The sequence below is a fragment of the Anarhichas minor genome, unplaced genomic scaffold (genome assembly GCF_050575085.1).
Source record: "Anarhichas minor isolate MPS153535 unplaced genomic scaffold, ASM5057508v1 ptg000159l, whole genome shotgun sequence".
NCBI lineage: Eukaryota > Metazoa > Chordata > Actinopteri > Perciformes > Anarhichadidae > Anarhichas > Anarhichas minor.
This window is the reverse complement of record NW_027466605.1, coordinates 32,615-53,767: the sequence shown is the minus strand read 5'-3', so window position 1 is coordinate 53,767 and position 21,153 is coordinate 32,615. Positions and strand designations below refer to the sequence as shown.

Genomic DNA, 21,153 nt, shown 5'->3' with positions numbered 1-21,153 from the left:
AATTACATCCATCATGAAATCCTTGTATTCTTCTTCATAAACAGCATCTTTATTGAATTTATTAGCCAGGTAATGTGCTCGCTGCTCTGCTATATGGTAATTGTTGGGCATGCTAACATCACTATTACAAAGTGGCAAAGGTAAATAATAGTGATCATCTTTTATTGAAGTGGCACTTGATACCAGATTCATGAAAATGCGGTCTTCCACTGACATTTGAGGTTTTCCCTCATATTCTCTCTCTGGGAAATCGTGGTGGTACTGATTTACTAGAAGGGTTTCTAGCTGTTCAATCGAAATGCAGTTTACTGATGCCACAGGCCTTCCAAATGTATCCACAGCTGAAGACGAGTTGAGTGGTCCATTTACCACCCATCCTAAGAGCGTCCTTACAGTGTAGGGACCATTGCCTTGGCTATTTATGATTTGCCAGGGCTCCATTGCCCTTGGGACATCTACTCCAATTAGGAGTTCTACTTCCGCATCAACTTCTTGCAGCTTTATCTCCTTCAAGTAAGGCCACCTGCCGAGGTCATTTTGAGAGAAAATGTTTTCTTTTGTCACTGGTATCTTTGTTTGAGTGTATGTTCTTTGAAGCTCAATAAAGTTATTCCCATCCAAATCACCCACTTGTAGTCCATTTATTTCAAAACGACTCACTGGTTTCCTTTGACCCATTGTTTGCAGAAGAACCTTAGCTTTCCTTTCTGTTGCATTGAGCTGTCTCATTAGGTTCTCCGTACAAAATGTTGCTGTGCTGCCAGGGTCAAGAAATGCATAGGTCAGTATTGTTTTGCCGCCTTTGGAAGCCTTTACTTGTACTGGTACTATTGCCAGCTTGCAATCTTTTCCAGCCCCGATATCTTCCTCTTCCAATGAGACAAGAGTTCCACTGACCGATCCTTTTGTCTGATTGGTCCTTTTCTCATTTGGTCCATTATTTGCGGGTCTGTCAATGTGTAGTATACTAGGGTGCATTCCTTGACAGTATTGGCATCTCATCCTCCCTTTACAAGTTTTGCTCATATGTCCTCTAGTTAGACAACCAAAGCAGATGCCATCGTCTTTCAGCAGTTGCACCTTAACATCCCGTGGCTGGACCGTTAACATTTCACATTCATTCAATGGATGTTTGCCTGTGTTGCAAATGGAACAGTGAACATTTTGCACATTGATATCCAGGTGTTTAGGTTGTTCTGCAACATTACTCTTACTAGTTAAGAGTAAATGAAGATGGCACACAGCTCAAATTGAAAAGTTTCAGGTTCGCCAAAAAAAAAAAAGCACCGAAAGCATGATTATCTCTTTTGAATGATGCTAACGAAAGTTTAAACCTCTCCCAAATCACAGTACAACATCTCTGCAAATTTTTACTTTAATAAAGTGAAGCAGAACAAAATTAGAGAGGTTTTAGTACAGAGAGGTCAGGCGAGGTCAACCAAATTGTAATTTTGGAACCAGCTGTTCCATTGTAAGTTTATATACTATATAACTATATATTTCACTTGTTTTATCACTAATAGTGTTCAATACATCCAAATACAGCAGTTTGGCATCATTTTGAGAGCCTGAATCCTCTTTGAGCCTGTTTCTGTCTCTGATCCATGGGACTTTCTCGTCTGAATTCCAGTTTCCCTGTGTGTATGTAGACCTATCTCAGCCTATCATTGGTCGATTTCAGTCATTGAACCCTCTTTTCACGTGTCAGAGTCCATAGAATTGAGCCGGGGTAACGGGGTATTGATTGACAGAATCGTTAGCCAGTCAGAATCAAAACCGCGCCGTCCCTCGCGAAGCGTAAAATCCGATACGCCGAAAGTCAAATCCCTACCCCCAGCTCCCCTAAACTAGATTGACCCCCCTTTCTTCAAGGAAACAGTTCAATGACAAACAGGATATACCTCGAACACATACGTATTTGAATCGAAATAACCGGGGATTTATCCGTTCTCTTCACGAAATCAGCTCACGGTGAGAAGCATATATGATTATTAGACGGTGAAGCGGTTTGTTGTTCTGGTGCTTGTTTGCTCACAGATCTGTAATGGTTTCACGGAGAGAAATTCTGAAGATATCTCTGGAATCTTTGTTGAATTATCTTGTTTTCTGATGTATTGGTTGTCCGTGTTAGCCTTTAGCTTTGTGTTCGTAGCTTTGTCCGGAGTGCTCAGCTCACCGAGTCATGGCGAAAAAATACGTGATATTCTGGTACATCTTCTAGTTGATTATATTAGTTGTGTAGAATTGTACTTGGAGTGTGTAAAAATGGCTTGCATAATATTGTTGCCAGACTTTTTTCTTTAACTGGGTAATATAACATGTGTGTAACATTCATTATATTTGTTTATGAAAAGTGCATTCTACGGACACTAAACTTTCTCGCTGGAACCCCAAATGGTCCTCGCTGTTTACCTGTTTTATAATCTTTACCTGTTGTTTAATTGTTTACCTGTTGTATGAGTTGCAGTAATTCCATCCTCTCTCGGAGAATCTGGGCATCTCTCTCTCTCAACTCACACATTACAGTTCGTTTCCATTGGTCCATTGCTCTCCTCAGCCCGTCCCTCTCTTCCTCCGTCAGTGTTTCAGACAGACGACCCTGCTCCATCTTTAATTCTTCCATCCTGAAATCCTCCTGCTGCTGCAGAGCCTCAAACAACATGGCCTCAAGCTCCAGGATCCTCTGTGTCAAGGACAAACATAAGAGTCAGTATTAATTGTGCTTTAATATATTTATCAGTTTCAAGATTAAAATAGAATGCAAACTAGTGAATGTGATGCTGTGGGGGGAAACCCTGTATACCTGAGTTAGTCTTTTTAGCCCTGCACTACACTTGGTTGTATTTTTAAAATTCAACACATATCTTTAAAAGAAAATCAAAAACAAACATTATTTCAGGGAGACACTGAGCTGGAAACACATACAAGTAACTCTAATAAAGTAACTTTGGACGATACTTTTAACTCTGGTCATTCTTTGTATTTCGTCTTTCCTCACTGTCCTGTCTCCAGGGACGGATTGGGGATTAAAATGGCACTGGACTTTTTGACCCATGCTGACCAACCATTTACCTATATGTTTATAAAGGTTTTACAAATGATTTCTGAAAGGTTTACAAATCATCAACACATGCTTATTAATAAAGTATATGAAATGTGATGTGTGCAATAATAAACTGTTAATATATAGTTTACGAATGTAATCATAATGCAATTGTTATTGTCTCTTCTCAGCTATGAGACAATATGTCATTTTTCAATTATAAAATTACTTATCAAATAAATTAAAGCATAATTTTAGTTATCATTATTATTATAATTATATTATTATATCACTATACTAATAATTAGTATACTTCATTCATTATTTCACTGTTTTTTAACAGTAAAATAACTATAAACTGAAGTATAATTAAACATAAATTTACCATTTATTTATGATGATTTTGAAGTGTTACCAAATATTCATGAGAATATCTTCAGTAAAATAGATGTAAAATAAAACAAGGGTGTTTGTTTTGTTCCTTCATTAATTCTTTGTGGAGGAGAAATTGTCTACATTGGTGGTTAGTCTCTGATTAGCTCAGATCAGAATCAGTTTTAATGGCCAAGTAAGTGTGTACACATACTTTGCAACACCACAATGACATCAGTACACAGTAAGACAGTAGTGCAATGGTGAAAAGGGTGCTGGAATGATTCATGTAATAGGTTGCTTTATATATGAGGTAGGTGGATATGGCAGTACATACAGCAATGATTTTATCTATGTAAAATTGATGATATTGACATGTTAAAGAAAAGTGAGTACTTATACTATGATATATATATAATTTACTGGTAAGGGTTACTGAGTGATGTTAGTGTTCATCCTGCAGGAAGAAACTCTTCTTATGTCTGGTTATTTTGGCGTTCAGGGTTCTGTAGCCTCCAAGAGAGGAGAATCTGAAACAGGTTGTGTTCAGGTCTGAAGGTCTTAGTGATGTGTCCTGTTTTGTTGGACTGTGAAGGATCAGCTACTCTGGACCTCCCGAGTTGGTTTTTATATTTGTTTTGGCTTTAGTGAATCATTTTTGTGCAACACCTTTAAAGCACCACACACCTCTGATCACCTGCTTGTTGTGTCTCTATTTCTGCTGCTACTGACCTTATGAGCCTGATCCATGGACTGCTTCCTGTAGTCCAACTCTTCATCCAGGTAGCCTTTCTGTTTACTGAATAGATCCTGGTAAACAACACACAGAGGTCAAAGATCACCTAAAGGCTCTGCCGCTGTCACTAACCCTTACTGGGAATCAAACAAGCAACTTTCTGTTTCCCTCCACTGGAGGTAAATCCATGTGAAACAGACAATCTGAACCCAACTGTTGTTTGACTACATCTGCAGAACACGGCTGCTGTGGGTTTGTACAGTATGTTGTTTATGTACACAGCATAAATGCAACCATAAACAATTTCATCATGTTTGATTGATTCTATCTGAGGTTTCACCATGACGAGAAGCTCCTCTGTTGGTTCAGTGTAAACGATCACCAAACACCTTCAACCAGTGGAACTCATTAATGTTTTCAATGTTTGCTATGAGGCGTCCTCGAGGCTTTTGGGTAAGATGTTGACCATAAACTGCAACTTCCCTGTTTAGATCCATCTCAACTATCACTATCTCGTCAAGGAATAGAAATTAAAAACAATGATTTTTTTCTGTGTTTTATACATTCGACTTGATGAGTTTAAGTTTAAGTTGAGTTTTTACCTTCTCGCTTTCAATATCCAACATCTTCTGCTGCAGACCTGACTTTGTCACTTCAATGGACTCCAACCACTGACCGGGTAGAGAGACAGGTAGATGGACAAAAGAGGTAGATTGTTATAAAGACTGGCAGGAAGTGAAATGTTCAGAGGACATTTCCATCTTCAGGACCCTTCAGGGGGGCAGAGACACAAACATCCAACAACATAAACTAAAAACAGAGACAGAAAGAGACTAGATGGGTGATTAAGACAAATAAACATATGGTCACTTGGTCCATTGTGTAAATATGATTCAAACAACAATACATCATGAAATGATGGCAGTGACCAAATCTGTCCTTCTACAAGTACTCTGACTAAGAAGATGATTGACTGCTGTGTTCAGCTGTGACCGTTACCTTTTCTGCTAGAGTTAGAACCGTCCTGGCCTGGATCACCACCACCTGCTCCTCATTGGACAGATTCTGCAAGAAGATATGCCAACAACATGTCAACAATAAGGAATTAACATGTCAACAATACGTCAGCAACATGTAAATAATACATCAAAAACACCTCGACAATATGTAAATACCACATTAGAAACATGTAAATAACAGGTCAAAAACACGCCAGCAACATGTAAATAACAGGTCAAAAACACATAGGCAATATGTAAAAAATACATCAACAACACACACACAACATGTAAATAACACATCCAAAACTCCTCAGCAATATGTAAATAACATGTCAACAACATGTTAACATGTCAAAAATGCATCAGCAAAATATAAATAAGATGGCAACACGTCAGCAACATGTAAATATCATGTCAACAAAACATTAGCAACATGTTAACATCACATCGACATAACATTAGCAACATGTTAATAACAAGTCAACAACGCATTAGCAGCATGTTAATAACACGTCAATAACATGTAAACAACGCATCAGCAACATGTAAATAAAACATTAACATAACGTTAGCAACATGATAATTACACGTCAACAACACCTCAGCAACATCTAAATAACATGTCAACAACAGCATGACAAGCTCTCCCAGCTGCACGTGCCCGACTCCACCTGCAAGTGGATCACAGACTTCCTGTTTGACAGGAAACAGCACGTCAAGCTGGGAAAACACGTCTCAGCCTCCCGGACCATCAGGACCGGTTTCCCCCAAGGCTGCGTTCTTTCCCCTCTGCTCTTCTCCCTGTACACCAACAGCTGCACCTCCAGTCACCAGTCCGTCAAGCTCCTGAAGTTCGCAGATGACATCACCCTCATTGGACTCATCTCTGGTGGGGATGAGTCCGCCTCCCCCTATCACCCTGTGTGACTCGCCCTATCTCCCTGTGTGACTCCCCCTATCACCCTGTGTGACTCCCCTCTCGACACGGTGGAGTCCTTCCGCTTCCTGGGCTCCATCATATCCCAGGACCTCAAGTGGGAGCTTAACATCAGCTCCATCACAAAGAAGGCTCAGCAGAGGATGTACTTCCTGAGGCAGCTGAAGCAATTCAACCTGGCAAAGACAATGATGGTGCACTTCTACACAGCCATCGTTGAGTCCATCCTCTGCTCCTCCATCACGGTCTGGTATGCTGCAGCCACTGCCAAGGACAAGGGCAGACTGCAGCACATCATTCGCTCTGCTGAGAGGGTGATTGGCTGCAATCTGCCGTCCCTCCAGGACTTGTTCACTTCAAGGACCCTGAAGCGAGTAAGAAAGATTGTAGCCGACCCCTCTCACCCTGGACAGAAACTGTTCATGCCCCTTCCATCTGGCAGGAGGCTGAGGTCCATCAGGACCAAGACCTCAGGACACATGAACAGTTTCTTCCCATCCGCAGTCGGGCTCATTAACAGAGCCCGGGACCCCCACTGACTCTGTCATCCCGAGGACAATTTCCTATAGTCCTGTTATCTGTTTGTTTGTGCACTTTATCTTATATTTTACATTTTTCTGTAAATTTTAATATGTTTCTGCTTTGCACTGTGTTGATTGTTGTTGATTGTTAAATGTTATGCACCTCCGTCATGTCAAATTCCTTGTATGTTCAACATACCACGGCAATAAACGGTTCTGATTCTGATTCTGATTAATGACACGTCAATAACACCTTAGCAACATGTAAACACCATGTCAACAACACGTCAACAATATTTAAATAAAACATTAACAACACCTCAGCAACACCTAAATAGCATGTCAACATGTTAATAACACGTCAACATAACGTTAGCAACATCTAAATAACAAGTGAACAACATGTAAATACCATGTTAATAACATGTCAATAAGTTGTAATTAACAGGTAAATAACTAAAAAGACATGTCAGCAACCCCTCAGCAACATGTAAATAACATATACACAACACGTCCACAACATGTTAATAACACATCAACAACATCTAATTAACACGTCAACAATTGTCAGCAACATGTAAATAACACATGAACATCTAAATACCATGTTAATAACACGTCAACAATACGTCAACATCTGAATAACACGTCAACAATGTGCAAATAACATGTTAATAACCTGTCAATAAGTTGTAATTAACAGCTAAATAACTTAAAAGACATGTCAGCAAACCCCTCAGCAACATGTAAATAACATATCAACAACACGTCAACAACATGTTAATAACACGTCAACAATGTGTCAGCAACATCTAATTAACACGTCAACAATGTGTCAGCAACATGTAAATAACAAGTGAATAACATGTAAATACCATGTTAATAACACATCAATAAGATGTAATTAACAGGTAAATAACTTAAAAGACACATCAGCAACCCCTCAGCACCCTAACCATAAATAACAAGTGAATAACATGTAAATAGCAAGTCAACACGTTAGCAGCATGTTAATAACACGTCAACAACCTGTCAGCAAGATGTAAATTACACGTGAAGAACTCGTCAGCAACATATAAATTACACCTCAACATACCGACAGCAACTGGAAGATAACGCCTCAAAATTTATATTAACATTTGAATAACATGTAACAAGTCAACACGTTAGCAGCATGTTAATACCACAGCAACACCACATCAGCAACATTTGAATTACATGCCAAAAAGAATAAATGAACATGTAAATAACACGTGAACAACAAGTTTTGGATTCAGAAAAATCCTTCTGTTTTTACTCATCTGTTTGTCAATAATGGGACATCAATGTGTTTTCATGGTAAAGTAACCGAGTTTTCATCAGACCAGTCACATATCAGTATAACAGCAGAAAGATGAGGGGAGACACTGGTTGGTTTCATGGATTAACCACTGCAGAGGAAACAGTGTTAAATAAAAGGAGCTGCTGCAGGTTTAGGTCCAAATAAACAGAACTGAACGAAGAGATCTGCTGCTTCTGATGACAGAAGATGAAGTCCAGGTCCAAATTGATTGACTTTACTATTGAAAACACATACATGTACAAATTAAATTCAACATACACTTACGGCATTATCTCCCAGAATGTCCAGCTTCTTCATCAACTCACTGATCGCAATGTCCTGAGGGAAAATAATAAACATCATTCAGGATAACTAATAACTACTCAGGTGAGCACAGGTGTTTGTAGGTGTATTCAGGTGTATTTACAGGGCTCTTCTTATTTCTCTATTTTGTGCCTCCTTCTCTCCTCGCTCCTCCAGCTTGTGGCCCCAAATTCAATCTCAGTGCTTCATTTTGAACAACATCCCAATTGCAAAATCTCAATGAGAGAGGAGGCGATCCGGAGGAGCTTTAAGTGAGGAAACACAGGGATCTCCTTTGTGGAAGTCCTGTGGGCCACGGGACAAATAAAAGAGGTGAGACCATGACAGTGTGTTCAGATGATCAAACTCTCTGCACTTCACCGTTTGTGTAGCACCTGATAAGTCTCTGTTTGAACCACTTTCTTTCATGACATTCATCTTGATATCTTTTTCTCTTATCCAATTCATCTACTTTAATCCTGACACGATGTTTACAAGTGCAAACAAGCTGAATATGGCTAAATATTATGTCAATAGACATTCTCTAGTGTTCAGCATTAATGTGTTTGTATTTCATGTTGTCATATAGACAGAATTTAATGTAAACATATATGTTGTCATGAACACTGATGCTTATCTTAAAGAGCCATAAAATAATAAAGAACAGATGATGCAGCTGTGACTCATCATACTTATTTGATGTCTATTTAAAATGACGGGTTCGACTCCTCATATCTCTTCCCTCACTCTTCAGCTTGCTTCACCCCTTGGACGGGACTTAGCATGAGGAGAGGAGGCAAGGAAAAGAATCAAGGATGCACAAACTAGAAAATGACAAAGGCCTCATGTGTCATCAGGTGTAGGGTTACTCACAGGGACTCCCTCTGCCTCGCAGTAGATTTGTAGGGGACTGAGGCCTTCTGGGAAATGGAGTTGTTGGAAGTTAATGGCAGGTGAGCGTCGCTCTCTCTCCTGAACAGTAAACATGGTTTCCATAGAAACAGAGACACACGTGTCAGTGTGTTTTAACTTGTTGTTGTTGTTGTTTACATCTGTCTGAATGTTTTAACTTGTTGTCGTTGTTTATGTCTCTGATTGTTTTAACTTGTTGTTGTTTACATCTGTTCTATTTCATCCTTACTGACCGCCAGAGGCAGTGCTTAACACTGGATATCTTCTGTCTCGCGCCTGCGCAGGTCGAGTATTTATATCAACAAAGTCACCTGTGACCTCGGATGACCCCCGTCGTCTATAAGTTCCGGTGTCATCCTGAGATCAGTCCTTTTTTCATCTTCTCGCTACGCAGGCTAGCTACCATGGTAGCATAAGCTTAAACAAAGGTCTACGATCAAGACATATTGGAGCTTGTCGCTGTAGCCTTGTGACCACCGGTCAGAGTTGCGGATCTCTCGACCTCCAAAGGCTGCGATAAGCTGTCCCTCTTAGGAGGGAGTGGCGTGTTTCGTCGTTCGGATCATCGACTGAAGTCGACGAAGTCGTGAAGACAGCAATCGGTGAGATCGATTAACATTGTTTTCTATAACCGTTGTTCGTTTTCCACGGTTGGCAGAGCGCTTCCGCTCTAGCTAATCGAGTGGCGTGCTAACGAGAGCGTAGAATTTACGCTGTCGGCCCGCCCTTCACAATTAGCAGAGTGTTCCCGCTCAGGCAAACTTGGTGAGAGACTAGTTCGACTAGATCGACATTGACATTGTGTCCATTGAGATTTAATTTTTACATCTGACAGTTTTCACAGTTAGCAGTGTCTTCGCTCAGGCTAACTCAGTAGGAAGCTAGCTAGACAAAGCTGATACTGGGACTGTGTCCATCGACTTTGAAGCATTACGACTATCATAGTTAGCAGAGTGTCCTCGCTCAGGCTAACTCGGTGAGATGCTAGTTATACTAAATCAACATTGATGTGTCCATTGATGCTTTTTACGCATTACGGCTGTCGCAGTTGGCAGTGTCCTCACTCAGGCTAACCTGGTGGGACACTAACTAGTTACAGCGACTGTCCTAGCGAAGAGAGTGTCCTCGCTCCCCTTTCACTGTAAGGACTGGTTTTTTTTTTGGCCTTTTTCCACAGTGGCAGAGTGCTCTCGCTCAAGCTTACTGGTGGGACACCAATATCTGAGAGTGTCCGAAGAGATCACTCCCCTCTGACTGCCCCCTGCCTGTTCTCTCAACATTCAGCAGAGCACTCCCGCTCAGACTGACTTAGAATTCCGCATCAACTAGTGGGACAAGGGTTCCTCCAGAATCAAGGCCATGTTAAACTCTCCCGGCTGTAGGACCTGTATAGCTCCTCTTCAGCCTGAGGACGGCCATGACCTCTTGCCTTAGCCTCGAGCATCTGAGGGAGGGCCTCTCGGAGAACCCAGGCAGGACCTCGGCATCATGCCTTGAGCAGTAAGGTCTGCTAGGCTGGCCGAAGTGGGATACACAGCAGCCGGAACTTCCGCCTGCGAGTGCCGTCTTCAGGCGCCTTCCCGCCCTCACCACCTTTTCTGTTCCTCCCTCCGAGGAATATCTGAGGGAGTTGCGTGCATGCTGGAGAGACACCAGGGTTCTCTCCCACCTTACATCAGATGGCCGAACCCTGACGACCATGCAGGAGGTGGCAAAATTTGGCCTTGCACGTATGCCAGCCATTTAGCTGGCTATTGCGTCCTTCATAGTTTCCCCTGAGGAGACTCTGAGGCCCGATGCCAGGTGCCCTCGACCCCAACGTCGAGTCAAAGACCTGCCATCCAGGGCTTATGACACAGCAGCGCTGTGAACCATATCGGCAACTCCGTCTCCCACCTCATGCTTGCCCTCACAGCTTCTCTGCAGCAGGCTACTTTCGATGCTTCCGCCTCCAACCTCAGTGATGCTTCATTGCAGGCGTTTGCGCTCATTTCGAGGGAATTTGGACATATGATGTCCACCCTGGTCCAGACTCACCGCCAGGTTTGGCTGGCGCAGTCACCCCTGTCTGAGACATGTAGGAGGACCCTCCGTACTGTCCCAGTGGAACCTGGTGAGCTGTTCGGGTCAGCTGCTATACAGGCGCTTCAGCGAACTGTTGAAGCTAGCCAGACCAGGCAGCAGTCATCTGATCTTCGCAGGGACATCCCTGCACCCCGCAGACCTAGGGGTCCCACTTTGGCCCCCCCAAGGCCGTTTTTTCAGCCTCCAGCTTACTCCAGTAGCTGCCACGGGCCTCAGCGTCCCGCTGAGAGGCCGGACCGCTACCAATACAACCCTACCTAAACTTGGGGACTAACAGTCCCAGCAGCAGATTCGCAAGGGAGAGTGGTTCATGTCTGTCGACGCCTATTCCCATGTTCCCATGGTGCATCACCACAGGCAGTTTCTTTGTTTCGCCTTTTATGGCCCCCACTGTCAGTCCAGGGTGCTTCCATTCGGACTCTCCCTTCTCCCCACGGGTGTTCACAGGGTGTTACTGCTGTCCTTTCCCCCTGCAATCACAGGGCGTGAAAATACTGCCGTACTTAGACGACTGGCTGACCTGGTTTTCCTGTTCCATCACAAGCCTCCACCGGGAGAGTGGCGGCTGCATCCAGACGTGTAGTCGACCCACTGCCCCCACTGGGTCTCCCTGATGGAGAGGACCAGTCCTCTGGGTCAAGATGCCCTGGCTCACACGTGGCCAGAGGATCTTCTTTATGCCTTTCCACCATTCCCTCTGATCTTGCCAACGCTTGTCAGAGTTCTTCCCCGACAGGGGGGACCTCCTGTCGCAACTAGAAGGTCGGATTTGGCATCCCAATCCCTGCCGCCTTCAACTATGGGTCTGGCCACGGGAGGGCCCGACCGGATGCTGAGTGGCTGCATAGAACCAGTCAGACTGACTATTCTGAATGTCAGGGTGCGATCTACCTGCCTGCAGTACGAAAACAGGTGGAAGCTGTTCTCTGACTGGTGTGCGGCTCAGAACAAGGTCCCAGTGCAGTGCCACGTGCCTGCTGTACCGAGTTTCTACAGTCCCTCCTAGATAAGGGCCGGTCTCCCTCTACCTTTGGAGTATACGTGGCCACTATTTGGGGCAGCATACTAAGGTCGACAATGACACAGGAGAGAGCCACAGACTGGTGTCCCTAAAAAGGGGCTCTGCGATTGCGTCCCCCGAGCTCCCCGAAGGCCCCTGCATGGAATCTACCCTTGGTACTGGACACCCTATGCTTGTCTCCTTTGAACCCCTGGCACAGGCGGAGCCGAGATGGCTATCGGCCAAAACGTTTTTTCTCCTTGCCGTCACTTCAGCTCAACGTGGGGGCGAGCTGCATGCCCTGTCGGTGAAAGAATCATGTCTGAGGTGGAACTCAGATGGCCTGGGTGTCACTTTGTGGCCTAATGCAGCGTTTCTCCCAAGGGTGTTGACACGCTCACATATCAACCAGCCTACCCAGCTCATGCAGTTTGACCACCCCATCAGGAGGTCAAGGCTGCTGTGCCCTCAGATCTTATGTGGAAGCCACCGCCTGCATACGGCGGTCGGAGCAGCTCTTTATCAGCTATGGTGAGCCTAAGAAGGGCTGTGCTCCTTCTAAAAAACAACGCCTATCCCACTGGATAGTGGAGGCCATTGCCTATATATACAAGGCGAGCGACCGCGCTCGGCCATCCAGGGTGAAGGGCCACTCTACCAAAAGTGTCTCCACGTCAGGGGCAGCCCTGAGAGGTGTGCCTGTGGAGGATATATGTGCTGCGGCCTCATGGGCATCACCGAGCACATTCACCAAACACTACAGAGTTAACGTTGCCACCCCTCACCCACTGGGGAGGGTTCTTTGTCCAATTTCCTCTGCCGGAGCTATACGAGGTAGTTACGGTGATTCCTTGTGACTCTGTTGATATAAGATATCCAGTGTTAAGCACTGCCTCTGGCGGTCATCCAGGATTCATAGAACCGTAGTTACATTCGTAACTTTCGTTTGAATGTTTTAACTTGTTGTTTATGTCTGTGATGACTGTTTTAACTTGTTGTAGTTTATGTATGTTATGACTGTTTGTTTATGTTGTTGTTTACGTCTGTCTTGTTTACCTCAAGCTCTAAGATCCGAAACTCCAGGAGTTCGTTCTGATCTCTGACATCCTGGATTTCATTTTCCAGCTGCAGCTCTTCACCTTCCATTTGCTTCACCTGTAAACATCACAAAAATATATATATATATATATATATATATATATATACACGTATATATATATATATACGTATATATACGATATATATATGTATATATACACGTATATTTACATATATATGTACAGAGCCAGAAACAATGATGAAAACATTGTGTGTTTATATCATATATAATATATATATATCTTCCTATATTAAAACGAGTCATACTAATATCTATCGAGAAAAATGTATGGTTTTATTCCATTAATTCTTCTTCTTCTTTTGTTATTATTATCATTTATTGTTGCTATTCAGTGTCGTATTTGGGACATAGTTATGCTCTGGGTCCAGGAAGTTGAAATGTATTTCCCATCATGCTTTGAGGGATGTAAACATGAAGTATACTGTTGCCATGGACACAGTGAGTTAGCTGTGAGTTACATTTTAGTTTCCTTGTATTCAAAGTGTCTCAATGATCTGGGTCCACATGGATGGACTACTACAGCTGGATTACTTTGATGCTGAAGAAACATGATCAGTATTTTTTCTGTGATTTTTAAGTGGATTTATGGATGCTTATTGCTGGATACTGATATCCTCATACTGAATGATCTCATTGTTTCTTATGTGTTAGCTTCACCTTCTCCACCAGCTTTTGATTCCTTTGATACAATGCCTGCTTCTCCTCCACCCACTTCACATCCTGAGAGACAGATAGACAGAAAGCCAGACAGACAGATAGAGAGAGAGAGAGACAGACAGATGGATGGACAGAAAGACAGGCAGATAGACAGCAGTGTCAGTAGAAGTTAGATGTTTAGAACATGTTCAAATCAACATGACAGCAAACAACTAAAAATATACCTTATTTTTTTTTTTTATTTGCTACCCAGGAGGCTTACTTTCATCTCTTATGAGTAAGGCTGTACCAAACAAGCTTTGAGGCTTTGGTCAAGTCATTGACATTTTAATTCTAAATCAACATTAAAATGCTGCGCAGCTTCTTTTTTTTGTTTGCATGTCTATTCAATGTGTTTAAAGTCTTTCTGAACAGAAAACATTGATATTATTAGTATTATAGAATCAGAATCAGATTACAATCAGATTTTAGCTATGTGTTATGAATTGCTGAGAGCTAGTAGTGTTAGGAATTTAAACAGGTCATAATTAATCTCCAATAAAAAAGTATCAATTTGAAAAACCCTTGAAAACCCAGGTTTATACCTGAAGTTACCTCGTTAACCCCAAATCCTGCTTCATAGTAATACATATTACTATTACATTCACAGTGTGTGTGTGTGTGTGTGTGTTACCAGTCCTTGTTGTTTCAGTGCGGACTCCAGGTCTGCAACTCTGGTTTGATATTGACTGATTTCAGTTAGCAACTGCTCTCTGGTCTGTAAGACAGGGAATAGAACCATCAACCTGTTGGTACCTTGTTTCATTACACAGAATAGAACCATCAACCTGTTGGTACCCTGCTCAGGGTTTGAGTCACCTTGATCTCCTTCTCAGCGTCGTAGTTCACTCCGCTCGTCTCTGTCAGCAGAGCGTACGCTCGCTGCAGCGCCTGATACTCCTGAGTCAGCTGACGGTAACGGAACTCCTCCTCTTCACGCACACACACCTTAAACCCACAAACAAGTCAGTAAGAGAACCAGTAACAGAACCAGTGAGACCAGTAACAGAACCAGTAACAGAACCAGTAACACCCCCCCCCCCCCCAACACACATCCTGTGCTTTAGGACTTTAATGCCTTGCTTAACAAATGGTCAAGTGGCGGCATGGCTGCTGTTTGACTGCTGGTCCTCAGAGTCATCAGTGTCCTCAGAGTCCTCAGAGTCCTCAGAGTCATTAGAGTGATTAGGGTTAGCCAGCAAAATTAAAAACCTCTCATAATTAAGATGTCTCTCTCCTACAGAAAGTCAACCTTTCAATCAGCTCCTCATCCTTGTAAATTAGCTTCGGTCCTGAAAAACTCGGCCCTCTAAAAGACCGCTCGATGTAGAATCGATATACAAGACGTCTTACAATCACAATCAGTGTCAAAGTCTTTACTATGGAAACAACCTTGATTTTGACTTTAAACCTGCTCCTGAGTAACATTTAGGATGAGTCTTAGCGAGAACAAGGATTAAGTCTAGATGGTGCAACCAGACCCAATAGACTGACCCACCAGAGACCTGAACAGGGTCTAGGTGTTTCTGTATCTGTGTGTGTGTGTGTGTGTGTGTGTGTGTGTGTATATGTCTGTGTGTGTTTACATTACATTACTGTCATTTAGCAGACGCTTTTATCCAAAGCAACTTATAATAAGTGTATTCAACATCGGTATTCAAGAGAACTACTAGTCACCAGAAGTCATAAGTGCATCTCCTTTAAACAAGCATCTAAGAGCATAAACCAGAGCAGAAGTACAGAAACAAACTAGTATGAATACAAGGAGTGAAACAAACTAGTATGAATACAGTAAGTGGTGAGTGGAAGGCTCAGGGTAGTACTTCTTGAAGAGGTGAGTTTTCAGCCTGATGAAAGATGGGCAGCGACTCTGCTGTCCTGACGTCAGTGGGGAGTTCATTCCACCACTGTGGGGCCAGGACAGAAAAAAGCCGTGACCGGGTCGATCGGCCGCAGGGACCTCTGAGCGACGGGGCAACCGATCGCCCCGAGGCAGCAGAGTGAAGTGGTCGGGTGGGGGTGTAGGGCTTGACCATGGCCTGGAGATAGAAAGGAGCTGTTCCTTTCACTGCCCTGTAGGCTAGCACTGGAGTCTTAAACCGGATGCAAGCTCTTACAGGGAGCCAGTGTAGAGAACGGTGAAGGGAACTTGTGTGGGAGAACTTGGGGCGATTGAACACCAGACGAGCTGCAGCTTTCTGGACAAGCTCCAGAGGTCTGATGGCCAACGCCGGGGCTCCGGCAAGTAGTGAGTTGCAGTCGTCCAGGCGGGAGATGACAAGAGCCTGGATGAGCACCTGCGCCGTGTCGTCAGTGAGGAAGGGGCGAATCCTCCTGATGTTGTAGAGCAGGAATCTGCAGGAGCGTGTAACCGATGCAACATTTGCTGAGAACAACAGTTGGTCGTCCAGGGTCACACCCAGATTCCTCGCAGTCCGAGTTGGCATCACCACGGTATCATCAATGGTGATGGACAGGTCTCGGTGCGGGCAACCCTTCCCCTGAAGGAACAGTAGCTCGGTTTTGTCCAGGTTGAGCTTCAGGTGATGAGTCGCCATCCACTTCGAGATGTCAGCCAAGCACGCAGCGATGCGTGCCTCCACTTGAGTGTCACCGGGGGGAAATGACAAGACCAGCGGGGTGTCATCGGCATAACAATGGCAAGAGAAGTCATGAAGAGATGCTGTGTAGAGCGAGAAGAGAAGGGGCCCCAGAACTGAACCTTGTGGAACCCCCGTAGTCAGCATGCGTGGTTCCGACACGGCCCCCCTCCATGTCACCTGGTAGGATCGACCTGTCAGGTAGGATGCAAACAGGGAGAGTGCAGAGCCTGAGACGCCCATCCCCTCGAGGGTGGAGAGGAGGATCTGGTGGTTCACTGTGTCAAACGCGGCAGACAGGTCCAGGATAATCAGGACAGAGGAGAGAGAGTTCGCTCTCGCGGTGTGAAGCGACTCTGTCACCGCAAGGAGGGCTGTCTCAGTCGAGTGACCCACCTTCTTGTCAAAGAAGTTGGCAAAATCATCAGGGAGAAGGGAGGAAGTAAGAGGAGGGGGAGGGGGTTGGAGGAGTGAAGAGAAAGTTTCAAAGAGTTTTTTAGGATTGGAAGCAGAGGTTAGGATTTTAGAGCGGAAGAAAGCAGTTTTAGCAGTAGATAGAGAGGAGGAGAAAGTGGAAAGAAGAGATTGGAAGTTAAGAAGGTCCTCCGGGAGTTTGCCTTTTCTACATTTACGCTCAGCCTCTCTTAGGCTCCGTCTGTCAGTACGCACTGAGTCCGACAGCCATGGGGCAGATGGAGTTGGCCGTGCAGGCCTGGAGGTGAAGGGACAGACGTTGTCCAAAGAAGAGGAAAGGGTTGAGAGGAGAAGGTCAGTAGCAGTATCAGGGGATAGGAGAGAGAAGGATTCTGGGTCAGGGAGAGCAGAGGTAACAGAAGAGGAAAGATCAGCTGGGGAGAGGGATCTAAGATGACTACGGGTAGAAACCATGTGGGTAGGTGGAGGAAGTACGGCGGGAGAGGAGAGGCAGAGGGAGTAGGACATGAAATAGTGGTCAGAGAGCTGGAGGGGAGTGACGGAGAGGTTAGCAGTAGAACAGTGTCTAGTGAAGATAAGATCCAGCTGGTTGCCGGCCTTGTGGGTAGGAGGAGAAGAGGAGTGGGAAAGGTCAAAGGAGGAGAGGAAGGAAAGAAGAGTTTCTAATTTATCAGTCTGGATGTTGAAGTCGCCGAGCAGGATGAGTGCGGAGCCATCGTTATGGAAGTGCAAGACTAATGTCAAGCTCCTCCAGCAACTCACCAAGGGGGCCTGGTGGGCGATACACAACAGCAATAGTGAGCTTGACTGGATAAGTGACAGTAACAGCATGACATTCGAAAGAGGACGGGAGAACTGTGGAACAGAGACAAGAGAGTATTTCCATTTTGGGGAAATTAGCAGGCCAGTACCACCACCCCGCCTTGCAGCTCTGAGAGTGTGAGAGAAAGAGTACACATCTGACAGAGCTCCGGGTGTGATGGTGTTTTCTGGTGTGATCCAGGTCTCAGTTAGAGCAAGAAAGTCGAGCCTGCGTAGCCTGAGATTAACTCAGCTTTCGGCACTGCCGACTGGCAATTCTAAAGCCCCCCTGCCACCACTTGCTGGCCATGAGCTGAGAGAGTAGGACAGATGAGATTAGTGGGGTCACGGCACCTGGGAGTGACCCAACGTCTACGTGACCACCGGACAGAGGAACGGACAGAAATAGGATGCAAACACATGGTAGTCAATATAAACAGATTACTGACCGGCAAGTACACGCTCGAGAAGTCTTTGCTTGACGAAGTCGGGCTTGAAAAAGTCGCCCTGTTCCCTTTGTTTGCCTGACGCTTCCAACCCCCAGCAGTGCTGAAGGACAGCTACCTACTGATTGCTCATTGTCTGCCAGGAGTGCAAGCCACTCCCTGGAACTTAGCAGAGCAATTGACCAGGAGAAACTAAATCACACCTCCCTTACACCAGCAGAAACTGCAAAAGCACTAACACTGAAGCAGCCTAGGTACAGCTAATAACTTGTAAAGGCAAGAACAAAATACTGAGTCTGTTCTAGCTGAGTCAAGTAGTGCAGTATCCCTCCAGAAGCCAAATACACTCTTTTTGTGTTTGTATGTGTGCGTGTGTGTCTGTGTGTGTGTGTGTGTGTGTGTGTATGTGCGTCTGTGTGTGTTTGTGTGTGTGTATGTGTGTGTCTGTGTGTATGTGTACCTCGTCTGTTTCTGTATCAGGAGTTCTGTCGGTGTGAAATGACAAAGATGATCCATCAGAGTCCACAGACACTTCCTCATCATAGCCATAGAACGTCTCTATGACCTATGTGAGAACAGGAGAAAATTAGTTAACAAGAGAACAGACCAGGAGAACAAGAGAAGAGGAAACAAGTTTGAAAGCTTGATGACGTTCTTACCCTGCAGGCTTTGAAGGTTCGTTTCCTCCTGACTGATTCTTGACGTCTGTGTCTCAGTAACATGTCTCTCTCCTGAAGGAAAGACGCAGTTACATCAGTCATTCATTCATTCATTCATTCACTTATTCATTCATATATTCATTCGTATATTAATTCATTCATTCATTCATATATTAATTAATTATTTTCATTTCACTTATAGTCTTTCATTCATATATTCATTTTCTTATTTATTCATTTATTTATTCATTTGTTCATTCATTTATATATTCATTTATTCATTCATATATTCATTCATTCATTCTACAGGATTTGTGCTGGAATGATACATTTAAGTCCAATATTAACTCTTTTAGCTGATTTTTGTCTCCTTCAGGTAATTTATTCTCCTGCTCAGTGTTAGTGTCACATTCTTTAATGAATGACATCACACACAGCAGACATAGTGCTCATCAATACCTACTATAACATTCTTTACATAACCAGCTGTCTCCAGAGCCTGAAAACACAAAGAGTTTTATTTAAATATTGTTTCTTCAACAACTGTGAAACATCAGCAGGTTAGAATCTATCAGCTGTGCTGGGTTTTGATAAATCGATGGCGCTGTCCATGGTGCTGGAGTAGCGGAAAGATTTGTAATTGTGACTTTTTCCCCTTTCAGTTTCCTCTTGGAACTTTAATATATAACAAGAAAATGCTGCCAGCTGAAACTGCAAAGCAATACTGAAAATACTGGTGTAAAGTTGTAGTAGCAGTATTAAAAGTAGTAGTAGTAGTAGTAATAGTATAAGTACCTTGGACAAGTCGTCGATGATGTGTTGTTGTAGTAGTAGTATTAAAAGTAGTAGGAGTAGTAGTAGTAGTAGTAGTATAAGTACCTTGGACAAGTCGTCGATGATGTGCTGTTGCTCCAGAACTTGTAAACGTAGAAACTCCATCTCTCTCTCATCCTGGCTGTAACCATGGTAACTGTTGGAGTGGCTGCGGTCCAGGTCGTTTAAAGAACTCGGTCTCCTCTGAGGACCAAAACAAAAGCTGCTTTTACCATAGCAACTACTGTCTGATACTAATCAATTACTACTCTCATAAGCCAGTGTATAATCATTGCAATGATTCTAATCTTCTCTCCAAAAATTACTTTGTTCTATGTCATAATACTTGTTATATGGTAAGAGAGACTCAGGATGCCTCAGTGTTCTACAGAACAAAAATAAATAAAGTTTTCTAATCTAAGATGTCAACAAGTCTGATTCCTGTTGCGATGTGAGGGTCAAAGGACAGAGGATTGTAAAGCCCTCTGAGGAGAATTTGTGATTTTAGGCTATACATAATAAATTGAACTATTGTTTGACAAAATGACGGATTGACTTGACTGCTGGTTTGAGTGTGACCGAGCTCTCAGAGTGTTAGTGATTACAGGTCCAGGACCACAGGGTCAGGGGTCATGTTGTGGTCTTATTAAGATGGCAGCCTTTGTTTGTTCATTCACTTTTCTGCTCTTCTTCTCTGGTTACATTTGCCAAGGAGGAACTTTTCAACATCCAATAAGGAACTTGTCCATTTTTTTCCCAGCTTTTATCCAACTGGAAAATTGTAGTGAACTTTAGTGAGACGCAGACGGGGGAAACGGGTTGGAGCACTATTTAAACTGCAGCAGCGGGGATTTTGAACTGCACGTCAATACATCTGATGAACAGCTGCTCTCTGTTCCACAAGATGGACGAGCTGCTCCTATATATGCACATATTACATGTAAATATACTTACATCTTACACGTCGTATTGACAGTATGAAGTCATCTTTACTGGAACATAATCATCCAGTACATATATACCCAGTCAGTATTTATTTATTTATCTGCACTATTTGTATAGTACAACTTACAGAACACTTGACTTGTATATAGACCTTTTATTTCTATTTTATTGTTGGTCATTGTGGCTTTTATATATATATTTATACAACCTTTATATTCACACTGTGACGGCCCAGGGCCATCAGGAAGATTGGAGGCAGCTGGCCAACGCCTTCGCCCTACAAGACCCGCCCCATCCGGAGGAGAAGGCCCCTTCTTTTCCCTGACACCTGGTGTGCTACACGCAGTGTTTTAGGGGGAGCAGTGACACCGTCTGGGAGGCTGCGAGAATGCTTTCCTGTTGTGCAA

General features: G+C 43.6%; 1 protein-coding gene across 1 annotated transcript in view; it reads right to left on the bottom strand.

Annotated features, from left to right (window-relative positions):
* The window catches only part of LOC142943918 (janus kinase and microtubule-interacting protein 3-like), a 40,287-nt gene that overhangs the window by 7,132 nt on the left and 12,002 nt on the right, over positions 1-21,153 (bottom strand). The window contains exons 8-21 of the mRNA XM_076085478.1: positions 19,868-20,003; positions 19,452-19,487; positions 18,989-19,060; positions 18,790-18,894; positions 14,867-14,995; positions 14,682-14,765; positions 14,009-14,071; positions 13,288-13,386; positions 9,108-9,206; positions 8,217-8,270; positions 5,151-5,216; positions 4,754-4,822; positions 4,148-4,225; positions 2,450-2,683 (exon numbers count right to left, since the gene is read on the bottom strand). Coding sequence (XP_075941593.1) covers positions 2,450-2,683; positions 4,148-4,225; positions 4,754-4,822; positions 5,151-5,216; positions 8,217-8,270; positions 9,108-9,206; positions 13,288-13,386; positions 14,009-14,071; positions 14,682-14,765; positions 14,867-14,995; positions 18,790-18,894; positions 18,989-19,060; positions 19,452-19,487; positions 19,868-20,003 — 1,324 coding nt within the window. The remainder of the gene's footprint in view (positions 1-2,449; positions 2,684-4,147; positions 4,226-4,753; positions 4,823-5,150; positions 5,217-8,216; positions 8,271-9,107; positions 9,207-13,287; positions 13,387-14,008; positions 14,072-14,681; positions 14,766-14,866; positions 14,996-18,789; positions 18,895-18,988; positions 19,061-19,451; positions 19,488-19,867; positions 20,004-21,153) is intronic.